General features: G+C 47.0%; 1 protein-coding gene across 1 annotated transcript in view; it reads right to left on the minus strand.

Moving 5' to 3' along the window:
- The window catches only part of MMP17 (matrix metallopeptidase 17), a 61,247-nt gene that overhangs the window by 4,997 nt on the left and 41,012 nt on the right, over window positions 1-15,238 (minus strand). Inside the window, exons 3-8 of the mRNA XM_026037471.1 lie at window positions 12,602-12,734; window positions 10,976-11,102; window positions 5,398-5,681; window positions 4,363-4,539; window positions 4,132-4,228; window positions 1,901-1,983 (exon numbers count right to left, since the gene is read on the minus strand). Coding sequence (XP_025893256.1) covers window positions 1,901-1,983; window positions 4,132-4,228; window positions 4,363-4,539; window positions 5,398-5,681; window positions 10,976-11,102; window positions 12,602-12,734 — 901 coding nt within the window. The remainder of the gene's footprint in view (window positions 1-1,900; window positions 1,984-4,131; window positions 4,229-4,362; window positions 4,540-5,397; window positions 5,682-10,975; window positions 11,103-12,601; window positions 12,735-15,238) is intronic.

The following is a 15,238-nucleotide window of genomic DNA, read 5'->3' on the forward strand; positions in this document are numbered from 1 at the left end:
GTTTTGTGATAGGCTATTAAAGAAAAGCCAAAAAAAAATAATGCAATTGAGATAGCAATGAATTCTTAACACTATCAGTCCACTTTACCCATGCTCATGTTTTGCCAAGGCTGAGCCTGCTTGCCAAAGTGCTGCTTTTACTTGGACACACATCAGACAAAGCTGGACATATCGGGAAACTGCTGCTATGAGCATGCAAAAATATAACAAACTGAAAAATAAAAAAGCCAACCCATGTTCATTTCAAGTTAAAGAGTGTGATTTAATGCCACCCTCCAAGCTAGAAGGCTGAGAAGGATGAAATCTAAGTGTAAAGTCCTGCTGTCTCAAGTGCCTCATTTATATGGGTGATGCATTGAGGCAATTGCTTTTTTTTAAATACTACATTCTTTAACACTAATTCAGAAGTGTGGAGAACCCACTGTGACATTGGATAAAAGGCAAGCGTGGGAGCCCTGGGGAGCAGGACTCACCGTGTCTGATCGCACTGGGAGATGCTTTGGGAGCCTCCCAAGGGCAAGGGCAGTCCCGCRTGCTCTGCATCCCAGCTGGGCACCCCGGGCATTTTGGCCCACAGAAAGCACACGTAAAAATAACTACACACAGAAAATCAACACTGAGAGATTTCTTCTTAGCTTTGATTTTTTTTGATTCCTTCCTGTTTCTGTGATGGATCAGTTTGGGATAGCTGAACTTCAGCCAAGGATGTAAAGCGGTGTCCACCAGGCACTTCTCCATCCRGCAAGGATGGAAGAGAAAGCCCGTGGAGCCCAGCAGGGAAGCACCGAGGGGATCCTTGCAGACAGCCGGGCACCCCCGAGGAACACCGACAGCAACTGCTTGCTAACACAGAAGCAGATGGCTCCATAACGGTGYGTGTTGACTGCGAGGATGCACAACACGCAACAACAGAAACGGCACACACAGGAGGCAAGGGAAGGAGAAGGCAGCCAAGACAAAAGCAGGAGAGCTGTTGTTCTGCCAGTCCTCACGACTGGGGGATATCCTTGACATCACATTGCAAATATCAGGCTTCAGTTCTTCGCTTTGATCTCCTGGGCAGTGGGGTGCAAAGGATCAATGAGCGGCCTAGAGGAAAGTGCTGAGCTGGATCTGCAGCGGAACGACCGCTTACAAGGGGCAAAGTGCTGAGCCCGGCATGCTCAGCAATTAGTGGTGGTGCAGGAACACGAGCACCACCTTAATTGGAGCTGCAGAAACTCCTCTGGTCTCTCTCCCTGCCAGTGACCCACTAGACTCCTCCTAACCTTGGCACACCCTTAATTTCTCCTGGCTGAGGATTCCTTAGCTTAATTATATGCTATATTAAAGAATAATACTTTTAAAATCATKTTTAAGTAAAATATGCTTTAGTTTTGCTGTATTTCTCTTTTTTCTTTTTTTCCTTTTGGATAGAAGCACGTGATTTATTGTTCAGTCATCCGGATGTCCCCACCAGGTCCTTTCCYCTCCTCCTCCCCAGCAGTCCATGCTCAGGGGCACCCCTCACCTCGCAAGCTCTGCCCGCTGCCCGTCAGCGCTGCCGCACATCYCTGCGCACCCGCCGCACTGGCGCCTCCCTCATCGCCCCGGGCCTCCCAGGGCCGAGCCTGATGTTTCCCACTGCACATTGAAACCTCCGTAGCACCCATCTTCAGCCTTGGGGATTGATGAAAGGTCTCAGACCTTTTATTTGGGCCAAAAGGTGTTGATGGTCTATGAGAAGTATCACAGGCTCTGCAAGACCCTTTAGTTTTCTGCCGTCTGCGATCCTGGAGCCAATTAATCCTAATTGCACATTCCATACTGCCCTTGCTGCGTTATAAACCAGTGTCATTACTGCAGGGCTCCACGCATACCCAGATCACTGACACCAGCAGTGGTGAAAGCAGTTGCTTACCTTTGAAGAAGAAAGCCTCTCCTCTGATCTGGGCCACGGCATCGAAGTGAGTATTGCATCTGTTGGGCACATCCCTGCGGAGCCTGCGGAGAGACGAGCCGGGTGAGAAGGGGCCAGCACCTGGGCCACATGAGACCACTGCTGACAAGAGCCGAGGGACACAGGACACACACTTACTAGCTGAGGTAGCACAGGGCAGTGCTGCCTTCCAGCTCCCCAGTGGCACAGGACACCAGGGACTGGCCAGGTGCCCTGAAGCATCAGGATGCAGGATGAATAAAAAAGCAAGAGGCAGCAGGCTCCAGAGGCTGGGAACATGGCTAATCCCAGAAAAGCCAGCTAGGGATGACAAAGCTGGAGAGTGAGGCAGCAAAGAGCCTTGGAGGTGAGATGATGCCGCATGATATATGGTAGAAGCCACCTGGCAAGTCACTGGCTGAGATACTGAGCTGCTTTTAACGAGATGGGTGGGAAAAGCACAGAGTATGAAGGACCTAAAGAGCTATGAAACCCACGTGAAAAATGATGATTGATAGAGAACAAGGAGAGGCTGATGGAAATCTACACAAAAAAAGCTGCTCCGGATGACAGGCAAGCATAAGTCTAATTTGGTGATAGAAGATTTATGTTCGGTTGGCAGGATCAGCTTCAGAATCCTCTTTAGGAGCAAAGTGACAGACGTGCAGATGAACTCGCTGCATCCTTCCAGTTACACACAGGGCAGGAAGAAGGGGTTGGGGGTGAATGAGTTTCCTGCTCCCCTATTTCCATTGTGGGATGACAACCTGTTACCACAGCAGCAAAAATACATATTATATATATATATATATATATATATATTTTCTCTCTCTTTCCCCTAGATGCCTTCACAACATGCACTGAGATGATGGTCATACAGAGCTACGGCACAAGCTCCTTTAGAAGCTACACAGCAAGAGAGATTGGAGGGCATAATGAATTCACATGGCTACTTCAGCTGGACACATGCTGCTGCGGGAGATACAGAGCCTCCAGGTTAAGGGATGTTTCGCTGGCCTAGGAGAGCCCRTCTCGGCTGGCAGCAGTACCTCGGCCAGCCCTAGGTGGCATCACGACCACACGGATCAGCACAGAGCAAGAACCAGCTCTTAATGCTGCAGCGAGCTGGTGTTTGGGACACGGTCTCTGCATTAGTCAGTACTAGTGGTGTGGGTGCATCACCAAGCTGGGCAAAGTGGGGAGAAGATGGTGCTGTGATGGGAGGCAGTGACCACAGCACAGTGTTCTTTTCCAAGACTAGATTCTGCTTTGGCCCCACTGCTGTAGCACTAATCCAGATTTCATGATGTTGTTCACCCCTCTTTGCAGAGGGAGAACTGAGGCTCAGAGAGGTCAAGCCCAGCAGATGGGCAAAGAGGAAACAAAACCAGGAAACAAAACCCTGGGTGACCTGCTCCATCTCTGATGCTCACTGGGACACCCTTGGGATCAGAAAAAAAATGCGCTCAACCATTAACTTCCACCTACTTACTCAGTGTCAAAAGGACACTTGCCCTCCCAGCCCTTCTGCTGTCCTAGAAACAAAACAAATTGGTAACTCCTACATTTATTAATGATCTAGATCCACAGCTTTCCTAAATGAGGGTGCTCTGCTTGCTTGACAATGCACTCAGTATGAGCAGTTCTCTGCCAGCTCAAAGCTGTGCTGGAGGCAGCCTCTCAGTCCACTTGCTCCAATATTCACCCCTGCAGGTGCAGGAGGGAGTTGCTCACGGTAGAAAGATTTAGGGAAGCTATGCATGCACAAATCAGGACACTGCAGAAGAAATTTGATTAAAGTTTCAGTAAGAATGAGTTCACCTAAGGGCGATGGGGACAAATTTCTATTAACACAGGTGAAATTTGGAGTCTTAGGGAAACTCAAGCATTCCACAGTGACACAGAATTTCTCAATATGTCTTGAATGATAAAAAACATCTAACAGAAGAAGAGCATCTGTCACACACTGCTGCTATTACCCACTTCAATTTGGGGCCAGCAGGCCAGTCTCCACTTATACTGAGATGTTCAGGAGACAGAACAAGGAAGAACGGGTTCTTGGTGTGTGTGTATATTTATAGGCAGACAAGAGGTCTAGAGGGAAGTACCAAAGCTGGAATGGGCAGACAAGATCCCAGTCCTTAAGTGGTCTTTTACTTCTACATGGCCTTTGCAAAAATACAAACAGCAAAACAAAAATGAGCTTGACTTACGGGATAGTGGAGCGGTTTTCTGGCAATTCTGGCAGCATAGGATGGTCATCTGCTTTGCTTACAGGCTTGGCTGTGGGGGACACAGATTCCCTGACTCCTGTGTGCAAAGACAAAGAAGCAGTAGAAGGGAGCACCATCCTCCCCACATTCCCCACTCCCCCCAGAGAAGAGCTGTTCCAGTGTATCCTGTGGCAGAAATGGGCCACAGGTGGGCAAGGGACACAAACTTACCATAGAGTTGCCAGATTCGGACTTTATCCTCGTAAGGTAGGTCGTACTTCAAAGGATCCCCCACCGGACCTTGATAATAGGGTCTCATGATAGACTCTATGGCAGAGATGTGCGTCAAGCCAATGGCGTGTCCAAATTCATGGACAGCTACAGCAAACAGGTCCATCCCATGYGCATCTGGAAATAAAAACATCATAAAAACATAAGTCACTACCTGTTGACTGCATTTTGTGGGACTGGACAGCATGCACTGAGCCCACATGCAATTGTTGGTTCTGATCAATTTTAAGTATGTTTGTAGCAAAGTTCATGAAAGGCTGACATCTCCAGAGAGTCCAGGGAAGCCCCTGCTTTCTGGTCATGTCAGGGGCTTGAGGAGAGCTCCAAAGAAGCATCCATGGGCTGATACCACCTAGTGCTTTGCACTCTCCATTGGGCCTATGGAGGAATTTTTTGCAGAATTCTCCTTCCTTGATGAGGATTATTCAACAGTCTTTTTTTTTTTTTTTTTTTTTTTTTTTTTTTTTTTCTCTATAACCTGTACTGTTTTACCCAGCACCAGGACAGAACAAGACTTATGCTTTCTGACATTTTAAAGCCAAAATGCCAGCCTCGGAGATATTTTTATATCACCTACCAAGTTGTTATTTTTGAATCACCAGGAGGAGAAGAAAATGAATAAAAGATGAAGCTTAGATAGCTCCAGACCTTAGCAATGGAGGGAAGTTTTCCTGTCATCAACCTCATGTCCCTGTCTCTTGGYCATGTTAGGAGGGAATCCCTCTTCGGGGCTGTCAGTCTACAGACCTCTCCTCACACCCATGCTCACAAGGGAAACACGTAGAAGCTCCTTCCACCATGCTTGAACAAACAACAAACAGGACCTTCAAGTTCAAAGAGGGCAACTCTCTTGGCTTAATCTCTAGCAAGACATCTGCCAAGAGAAGCTACTGAACTTCAGCGCTCACCTCCACTTTGCTCATCYGTAAAACAGACGGAAACGAAGCTTAGCATGAGGATTCAAAGTCCCTTTACCTGATGATCGAAAGGTCCAATATTCATCATCATCAAAATGAGTGTCTCCTGCTGTGTGGTGGTCTCCAGGAAAGAAAGCATGAGCGACTGTGCCGCCAGGCCCATCGAAGGGATAGCCGTCATTGTGATCTGCCTTGGAGAAGTCGATCTGGATGTCTGCATTGTTACCAGCCACTTCGTGGAAGTTCAATGGGGTAATGTCGCTCCAGACCTTCAAGGCGTAGTACATCAGGGCACGGACTGTGTCGTGACCAAGCTGGGATTCTTTTGGGAAGGTGCGGACCCTGAGACCGAGACAAGAAAACAAAWCTCTATCTATAAAATGATAAGGGAGGACAGAGAAGGAGCCTCTTTTTCATTCTGCTAATTGTTTTATGACAAGGATCTCTCAATGAGCTCCTCCACGTCTCAAGTCTTCCCTGCTGACCAGAATAACGGGCTCTGCAGATGTCTGGCTCAGCTGCGAAACACAGTACCTGCAAGGAGGTGCCTCAACGCACTTGATATATGTGCATCTGTGAGACTCCATAACATATTTCAGAGCTACTAGCAACGTTTCCACAGACTAACTCTGTCACTTATCCCCAGAACAACTGCCTTGTCCAACCCTAGATATCACAAAGCCACGACGCCTAGAAGGCCATGCCCAAACATTTTATTTGGCAAGTTCCCTTTCAGATCTATTGTTAATTATGTTCTCACCTTTTATTTGTTCCAAGTGCAACCCAAATATAAAGATTATTTACTTCTGAAGACTTCACACCRCACATAGGCCCATAAGTTTTCCTGCAACAACCAGTAGGTCTTTGCTTATTCTTGCTACATGGGCATGTAAATCCATGACACGTTTGCTGCTTCCATATATTCCCCAGCATGTCTGCTGGAGACATAAAACAAACTGTGAAACCTGCACGCTGCCAGCAATCTTGGGGACTGCAATATATAACAAGGAGGAAGAGGAAAGGATGCGTTTTATGTAAAACTTGTTCAAAGTCCTCCAACCAATAACTTGTGGAAGACAGAGTATCTGATGGAGCACTGTAGTAAAGCTCTCATCCTGCTCCTTGGTAGGAAAAGTACTGACTAGCTAGGGCTTACTGCACCATTGAACACAGGAAGAGGACAAAAGGTTTTCTCTGCATTGGGATAACACTATCTTGTCCTGGAAGATGAGGATAAGGATGAGCCAGGGTTTGCCGTGCAGCAGCATAATTCAAACCTCCCTTTTGCTCTGAGCTGGCATGAAAAAAGTCAATGTTTCCTGTGTAACCAAACCTCAAGAAAGAGCCCCTAATACTATTGATTTAATATAAAAGGTGAAAAGATGCAATAAGGCATCCTGACTTCGGAAAGAGTATGTTTAGATAATCTTTCATTGACCATTTTGACAAAAAATAAATACATTCCAGGAAAATGTCCTGTTGACTGAGTAATTATTGACAGAAAACAATTCTACCGGAAAATTTCTGGCCTGTTCTACCCTAGCAATAATGTACACTTTATTTCTTGTGTACCAGTGCACCAGCCAAAGCATTCAAGAAACATTCATGGCTTGACAGATTTTTAAAGGCCGAAGCAACAATTATGAGCACCTCCCTTGCCCTCCTCGACGATATAGCTTGGAGAACATTGCTCAGTGTTACACCATCCCCCAGCACCAGTGCAAAGCTATGACTAAATCTCCAGAGGCAATTACAGGTGTCAGGAAGGGATGCCACGTCCCTCAAGCTTTTCCTACTAGTAAAAAATTGTATGCAATTGGGAGACTTTACAGATCAGCAAAGAGGATATGAGTGACTTGCTGCCACTCTTGCTTTCATGAATACTTGCTTTGTATCCCATTCCCTCATGGACACACAGCCCAAAGTGTGCTGCTCCTGACTTGGGCAAAGTCATTGAGGTTTAAATTCAGGACACAAAAAATACTGGACTCATGAGAAAAACAAAGCAGAAAGAAAGCTCCCCAGCAGCCTCTCTGAAGACTTTGGAGAGTCTGTCCTGGAGGTGTAAATGATCTGGGAAGACCAAGCAAAAGATATCACAGCCACAACAGCAAAAATTCACCTTATCTGCACCTTTGTTATAGCTAAACTAGTCTAGAGAGAGACCTTGACTGCTAACATACATTTAAGGAGTAGTAGTGCCTGGTGGTACAAACAATACGAGCATGAGATTAGAAAAGACAACTTGCAGGCAGGGATTAATTTATAGAAGATGCTGGCTTCTAGATATTCCTTAACTAAGTGAAGTACCTTTTCATTTTCTAGGATATCCCCCCAAATTTAGGTAAACTCTCGGTGGCTTTAATATCAACTAAATAATTATATATGTAAAGCACACTCATGCTTATTTCAGGAGGTAAGACCTCTTCTCCAAGGTCTGAATGCCCAGGGCATGGGGCTCAGACTCAGGAATATTATCTGTTCTTCCTACCTCAAGCTCTGCTCTACTGCATGAGCCATTTTCTTTTCCTTTGACCTGACTTTTCACAGCTGTAAAAATGAGAATAATAAATCTGATCTCACTTGTAAAAGGCTGGTGGATGAAAATCTGTGTTTGAAGAGACAAATATTATTAATATTCATTCTAATCCCTAACACTAGACACATTAAATTAAGGCAGAAACAATATCAATACTTATTTTGGTTCTTATTAAAGGTCCGGCACCTCTGAGCTGACCCACACTWTATTAGCAAGCATAAGTGAAAAATCCCTGATCCTTTATTCATTACCACCATTATTTTTCAACAGATTCCCATCAGGATTTCCAATTCAGAATCTGATTAGACTGCAGGAGCTCTTCTAATTGATTTCAATGAGATTAAAGAGAAGACTATTATATCAACAGGACATTCAGCAACATCGCTTTCTCAAGTCCCATCAAAAACCAGCATATTTCTAACATAATGCAAATGCTAAAGAGGCTTCATCCCACCTTGACTATTACTATTATTCATAGTATAACAGTGCTTAGGTAGCCAGTGGAGATCAGCACCCATTGTTCCTGGACTTCAGTCCCTTAAGGGACACCCCTTAAGGAGATCCAGTCTCTGGTAAAAGCCTGAGCTGAGCAATGGCARGGAAACCTGCCCCTTCCAGAAACTCCTACAAGAGATGCTGTGGACTGAGATGTTAAAGAAAATAAAATCCCAGCTAAGCAGGGTGGAAATTGGACAGAAGAAAACAGATCTAACATGATGCAGTCATGGACACACCAAGGCAAACATCTGCCCTACACAGCCTTGAGCACTCTGCCTAGCAGAGGTGCTTATCSCAGGGCAGGTCATGGTCTGCTCCCTGTCCCCTGGGCTCTGCTCCAGTGACACAATCCATGTGGCTCCTCCATCCCAGCCAGCTCCTTTCCTTGCTGTGAGAGGCACCTGTGCCCACAGCTCCAGCAATGATGGGCTGGCCATGGTCTACCGGCAAGGTGATGGCACCTCAGCGATCCARCAGCCTGATCACGAGCTCCACCGGGCTCTGAGCAGCGTAGATGGAGCCCAAAGAGTATCTTGCAGATGGATAAAAMGTAGCTTTAAAGTGGTTCCTGCAAGTACTGTCAGGGCCTTAGCTAGTCCCCATCCCCAAATARTTTTGGGCCAAACTCAGTTAATAAGTAGAACACGATGAGGACAGAGGTTTCTGCCTGCCGTGGACCAGCAGCAGTGGCACTGGGCACTTGAGATCCTGGGTCCCTTTCCCGGTTTCCCCCACAATGACAAAGGAGAAGGTACATTGGTGATGTGTGGAAATCAATTCCTGCTTAATGAAAGCACTCCATCATGCAGTGCAACCCTGAAACTAGAGAGAAAGAAAATAAATGCCAATAACTACCCAACACAACAGACCACAGATTGTCTGATAAGCACAGATCAGTTTTTATAAAGGGGACAAGGCAGAACAACACAGTGTAGACACTGTCCGAAGCACCCAYAGTCACCAGGAGGAGAGAGATTGGCCCTTCACTCTTTCTGTGCAACAATTCTTATTCTACATTTTAATACTCACTCATCATAAGGAAGCACCTATAGCACAGCCGTACACGCCAGCATGGGAGATGATAAATTCCAGGAAGAACATGAGGGCAAAATCAAATTTTGTAGCTGGTTCCTTGGGCTGGGACAGGAGCAGTTGTGCTAGATGAGGCCGAGCAAACCAGCTTTGTGTCTAGTTCCTCATCCAGGGACTGGAGGGTTGCACATACCTGCGATGGGCTCCACACTGCTGCAGGTGGCACGTCCCAGCAGCCAGGAACCTCCACAGYCTTATACACTTGCATTAGAAATGAGAGCTCAGGATGTTCTTGCCACACATCATCATTTATGGGAACCTGCCCAGCAGTGTCCTCTGCTCCCACTGTTGCCCCCTCGCCGCAGTGGATCCACATCTCAGCTCAGCTAGTGACATAAACCCACTGTGTGCAACTGGGCATCACTCATGGAGATTGCAGGGCTGCCACCACGAGGCTTTGCTCTGGCTCCAACACCCCATGTCCTTAAGTTTCACAGCTTGCAAGACTGCAGCATGGAAGAAGTGGCACATGGGACTKGTCCTTAATGAAACATTAATACAAGTAGGCTGCAAAACTGGAACAGAATCCCTTGCAGGGAGCCTGCGGGGCTGCAGCTCTGGCAGAGGGCATCTTTCCTTTTTATATGCACAGCTCAATCCAATTCTGGGTTGTGTTTGCTCTTTTTAAAATCTCCAATCAATGAATAAGAGGTAGGCATGTAAAAGTTTATGCCTCTATTGACAGATTTTCATGACAGTTTCCAAAAAAGCTATTCTAATCTCAAGTGCTGGATGTAAATACCATACTGGAGCCTCCTGTTGGCTTAAATAGCTTCCAGTTATAAAATATGGCCCCTTCCTGAACAACAGCCACGATCTTGGAAAGAAAGAAAGAATAAAAAGCAGCCGTGAGTTTGTCAGGAGATGGAATTTTTATATCATGCATATAAAACTGTCGTGGACCTAAAACCCTTTTTTATGGCAACCTTTGCAGCAGTACCACTCAGCCACAGAGGGAACGTGAARCAGGTTTGTATCCCGGGACCAAAGCTACCACCACACACTGGCCTTATTTTCCTTCTTATGTTGCACTCGAGCCTGGAACAACTGACACGTATCAGCATGGCTCRAGTCCTCATGTGAATGTGACCACACTCCAGCCTAGCCACGAGACCAGCTCTATTGTGAATTATCCAGGCCAGAGTTGGGCAGCTACCCTGCAAATCGATARTGCTGTAACTGCAATCCAGAGCCCAGCGTGGCCAGGACCACGTGCTCCGGTCCCAGCTGGGGCCTCTCTCCACGTGCTCTTGCAATTGCTCTCAGCTTTCTGCAGCAGCTCTTAGAAGAGCCATCACTGTGGCCCACRGCCTTTGTAGGCAGAAAAACGAGCCTTGGAAAGCACGATTGTGGTGGGGCAGCAGATCGAGCGGACACTTGTTTCCTAATGCTCTTCCACGGAAGGCTGTAGGCTTGGGGAGCCACCTCCAAGCTCCTATTTTTTCCATATTCACAGTGTCCCATGCTCGTCACCCAAGGACTTGAGCAGTGAGGGCCTGATTCCTACCTCCAGGACAAGTTCCTCTTGTTCCACTTGGTCRCAGCCTGGGTGTGCCGCTTTTCCCTGCTCTCCGAGGCGGCGACATCGGGGAGCGAGCAGCGAGGGGTCTTCATCAATTCCAGCGTGGCTTCATCTAGGGGAGAGGGAAAAACAAACCATGGAAACAACGTGCTGGAAATCATTATTTGCTTCATGCAGGATGGGGAAGCATGTGTTAAGAAAACCCCTGGACAGACAGCAAGGCAGTGCACATGTCTGTCAGGTGGTGGCAATGCTGCTGCAGCATGGTGCTCACGCACCTCTTTCCAGCACCGTTTCCCTATCTTTTGTTAAGCACTTAATTTCCAAGCTTAAACTCAAGCCCCCGATCTAGCCAGTGCCTCATGGAAGTTCCGCTTTAAACATCGCTTCCAAAGCAGAAGCTGCAGGTAGTGCTGGAAGGGCAAGTCAGTGCCTGTGCCGGGGCCTCCTAGAGCTTGCAGAAAAGTGGAAGGAAAACTATAATTGTAGCTGCTTAACGAAGGACAGAGCGAGAAGGGCTGGACCATGGCAGCCCGGCCCTGGCCCCAGTGTTGCCAGGGAGCCGCCACAGTTGCTCTGTTAATTAGCAGCTTCTCTTTAATTCTCCTGTAAATAGCAGCGTGGGGAGCAGACCGAGGGCGCCGTGGGGGCTGCCGGCGGCCACGGGCCTCGCAGCACAAAGGGGCCCATTGCTAGTCTGCGCCGAGGGGAAGGGAGCCAAGGCCCCTGGGAGGCGGCATGGATAAAGGCCGCTTTCTCCCTCCCTCGTCACTCCTTTCAATGAGAATAYTGAGGAAAACCAGGGCCAAGCAAGGGGATTTGCATCACTCCGGCCTAGCGTTGAGTCATCTGGTCCATGTTTGTGGGCACTTTGGGACAGTGAGATGTGGTCATCAGCTCRGAGAAGAGTCACCCGCCACTGAGCTCCCGCCAGCCGGTAGGGCTGCCAAAGGCAAAGGGCACTGGGCCGACCTGGGGCTACCAGGGCTAGGCAGAGCCCATGGGGGCTCTCACTGCAGCCACCAGCCAYGGTGGTCCCAGGAAGGGCCTGGGAACACGGAGGGAACCCATGATGGGGGCTCATTGGGCATGAGGAGCCATGGTCGCGGTGTTGCTGCAGCAATCCTGCTCTCTCCCCTACTTCTCTTCCTCATGAGGGATACGGAAAGATCTACCTACACAGACATGGAGGGTTAAGCCAGGATTTTTGTTTCCCTCAGTTTGATGCTGCAATTAAGGCTTTGAACAAAGTGATATATCAGCCTTAGTTCTTTTTCCTGACTTTTTTTTTTCCTTTTATTTTCTGAACCCATCAAGAGCTATTTTAAGCATGATAGAAACCTTGAGGGTTTGCAGGCCTGGTGAAATAATTGCTTGCCTCAGGTTGCTGGAAGCACAAGGCAACAAAGCACCTGAGCCATGTAATTACTCTTGTAAGCGCAAATGGAGCTGCACATTACACACGTGTCAGACCTTCCCGTGAACGCCGCCACCACACAGCACATCACTCCAGGGCACGTGGTCCTCTCTCCTCCCCAAAAAGTACTCGGAGCCCTCTCAGCCCCCGGCTGTCCCCATGCACCGAGATAAAAGGGCTCATTTTGAACTGACCTAGGATGCCTGTTGCTTCAAGGCCTCCAAACTGCTGCATGGCAGTGATGGCTTTTGTGAGCTCCTCCTGCGTCTGCAGTTGTCCTGTGACAGGATCCGGAGGAGGCAGATAACCAAATTTTGTCAGCCAGTCCTGTGAAACACGTAGAAGGGCGATGAGAAAAGGAAATAAATATATAGAGATTAAGAGAAAGAGGCAGTGAAGGTCCTGTCCGTTCCGCATGGAAATACCTTTTCCATTTACATGTTTATACCCGACTTCCCTATTGAACTGTGTGGTCTCTGTTAACAAATGAATGTGTCACAACGGATCTGTATACATTACTTAAGTAATGGGATCCGATGACCTTCATGCATTCCAATGTTGACATTTAATTTTCCCATCCGGCTGCAAACTATCTTTGATAATAGCAACAGCAGAGTCCTAACCCGGGGGTTTATACAGTCATCTTTTATTCCTCTCTTGGATGCTGGCAGTTCTTAGTGGAAACTTGTTGCAAGGCTGAGCACAAGAGTGCAACAAAATGCCCATAAGGGAGAACCAGAGCCAGGCAAATCCCACCTCACTTGAGGTTTCATTTCAAAGTTGAAATTTAAGGTTATTTTGAGGAAGGGTCTCTGGGTTCAACAGAGGAACCAATGATTTAGGTGGTTCACCTCTCTCCCAGAGCACCTTTAGGGATCTTCTTTAGTGGGCAGATTAATGCTTGCTGTGCTAATCTCTTTGCTGTGAGATTAATCATCTCTGTGACTTTCAGGTCCTTTCCTCCTTTTGCTTTCTGGCCCCAGGAGCTCAAGGCATAGARGGACCTGGAACTCCTTCTCACTGTGGAGTTAGTTTGTGGAACGGCTGAGATTTGAAGGTAAATTAATGAAGGAAACAGACTTGACATGGATATTAAGGGCAAAGATTCCCTTCACCTAACAGAGGCAACATGGGCTGGATCCGAACAGCCATGACATGCTAAAAATCCCCCAAATTCATCCTAATAGCTGGGGTTGGACTCTTTCACCCCACATTTCATTGCAGAATTTTGATCTGACATGAAGTYCAATCATAAAGTTCTTAAAATTGCAGAAAGCAAGCTGGGCACAAAGATTCACACACACTCACAAAGACACCAAACCRAACCAGCGCTGGTGGGAGAAAGTTCACAATCCTCCTTAACCACAGGCAGGAGCCAAATTCCTGCAGAAGTCCAGCAGCATGCTCCCATTCTCAGGCTGCTSAAGAAGGAGCCAGAAGCAATCTGGTTGCCAGCTAGACCTGGCCCATCCAAGGCCCAGAAGAGACCTTGGGCTTGGTCTCAGTGGTCTYAATGCTTACACACAACTGAGCCCTACAGAGAAAATGCCATGGAGGTGTAAAAACAAGATGTTTCCTTGAGGGTCACCACACCACATGTGCTGCAGGCCCTTCGCTTTGTCTCTTCCCCCGAGTTTGCAGGCAATGTGCACCCTTCAGATGTGAAGATATCGGCTTCTAGGAGCTGAAGGGCCATCAACAGGAGCTCTGCTCCATGCCGTGTCCATGCCATGCTGCTCCCCTCCAACTGCATCAGCAAGATCTGGGGGCAGGGAGCTCTTACGCAGCAGCGTCCACAGCCGCACAAAGAAAAACTGTTCGACAGCTTTAGGCTAAAGTTTGACCTACATTAAAAAGTCATTCTTGATGATTGATAAGCCTTGTTACAGAATAAAGGCATAAATGAAATCTTTAAAAAAAGCACTGTAGAAATATCCCACAGATAATGGAAACGGGGGTTCTCAAATTTAGATTATTTGTTCAATCGGATAAATGGGACACAGTCATGCTCACCCAAGCAGCACCAGGAATGCCAGGATTTGTTTAATGGAGGAAGCTGAAATTTGAATCACTCGCAACCCCCAACAGGACTGGCTGATTTATTTAAGAGGATAAATGGCTTTTCTCTCTGTGCTGTCCTCTCTAGCATTTCAGCATGCTTTTAACCACCTCTCTGCCAGCTGTATTTAGAGCCACACACCTGTATTTCTTCAATCAAAAGCAAATGGGGCCTGCAAAACACCTACTGCTCCATCCTTGTCAAAACCCAAGCAYGGTCTACATGGTGAGCAGAGCACAGCCATGCACACATGATTGCACAGCCACCAGCACCTCATCAGAACCAAGACTGTCATTTGGTAGCAATTTGTCTTTCARTGGGCAATGTGCTTTCGTAGAGAACTTCTCTTGCTCTTGATAATCTAGAATTGTAACTCTCTCCTTACTTTTCCTATCTTCTGTCTCAAAAGAACAAATGTAAGAAAGGGCTTAGAAAGACAATTCACAGAACAGTTAAAAAGCTGTTGTAAGAAGAAGTAAGGAACACCAAAGAATAATAGCGCATGTAAAGAATACCGTAAATACTTTCCTTCTATTTTCTTTATCATATCAAAGAAACATTGATCTGTTGAGCTTCTTCAAAGCTGGTATTGATCTAGACTTTCACCTCAGTCAATACATCACAAATGGATTTAGCTGGATTAACGCCAAAACTCGCTACYGACTTATCACTAAAATTTGAATGTCTCTCATCTCGCTATCAGTCACGGCAGCCAATCTGAATGCCACAGCATCCTCAGCCTCACTCTGGCAAGTCCAGTTAAATGATTTCA

This window comes from Nothoprocta perdicaria, unplaced genomic scaffold, assembly GCF_003342845.1.
Source record: "Nothoprocta perdicaria isolate Ctin4 unplaced genomic scaffold, notPer1 scaffold_2, whole genome shotgun sequence".
Lineage (NCBI taxonomy): Eukaryota > Metazoa > Chordata > Aves > Tinamiformes > Tinamidae > Nothoprocta > Nothoprocta perdicaria.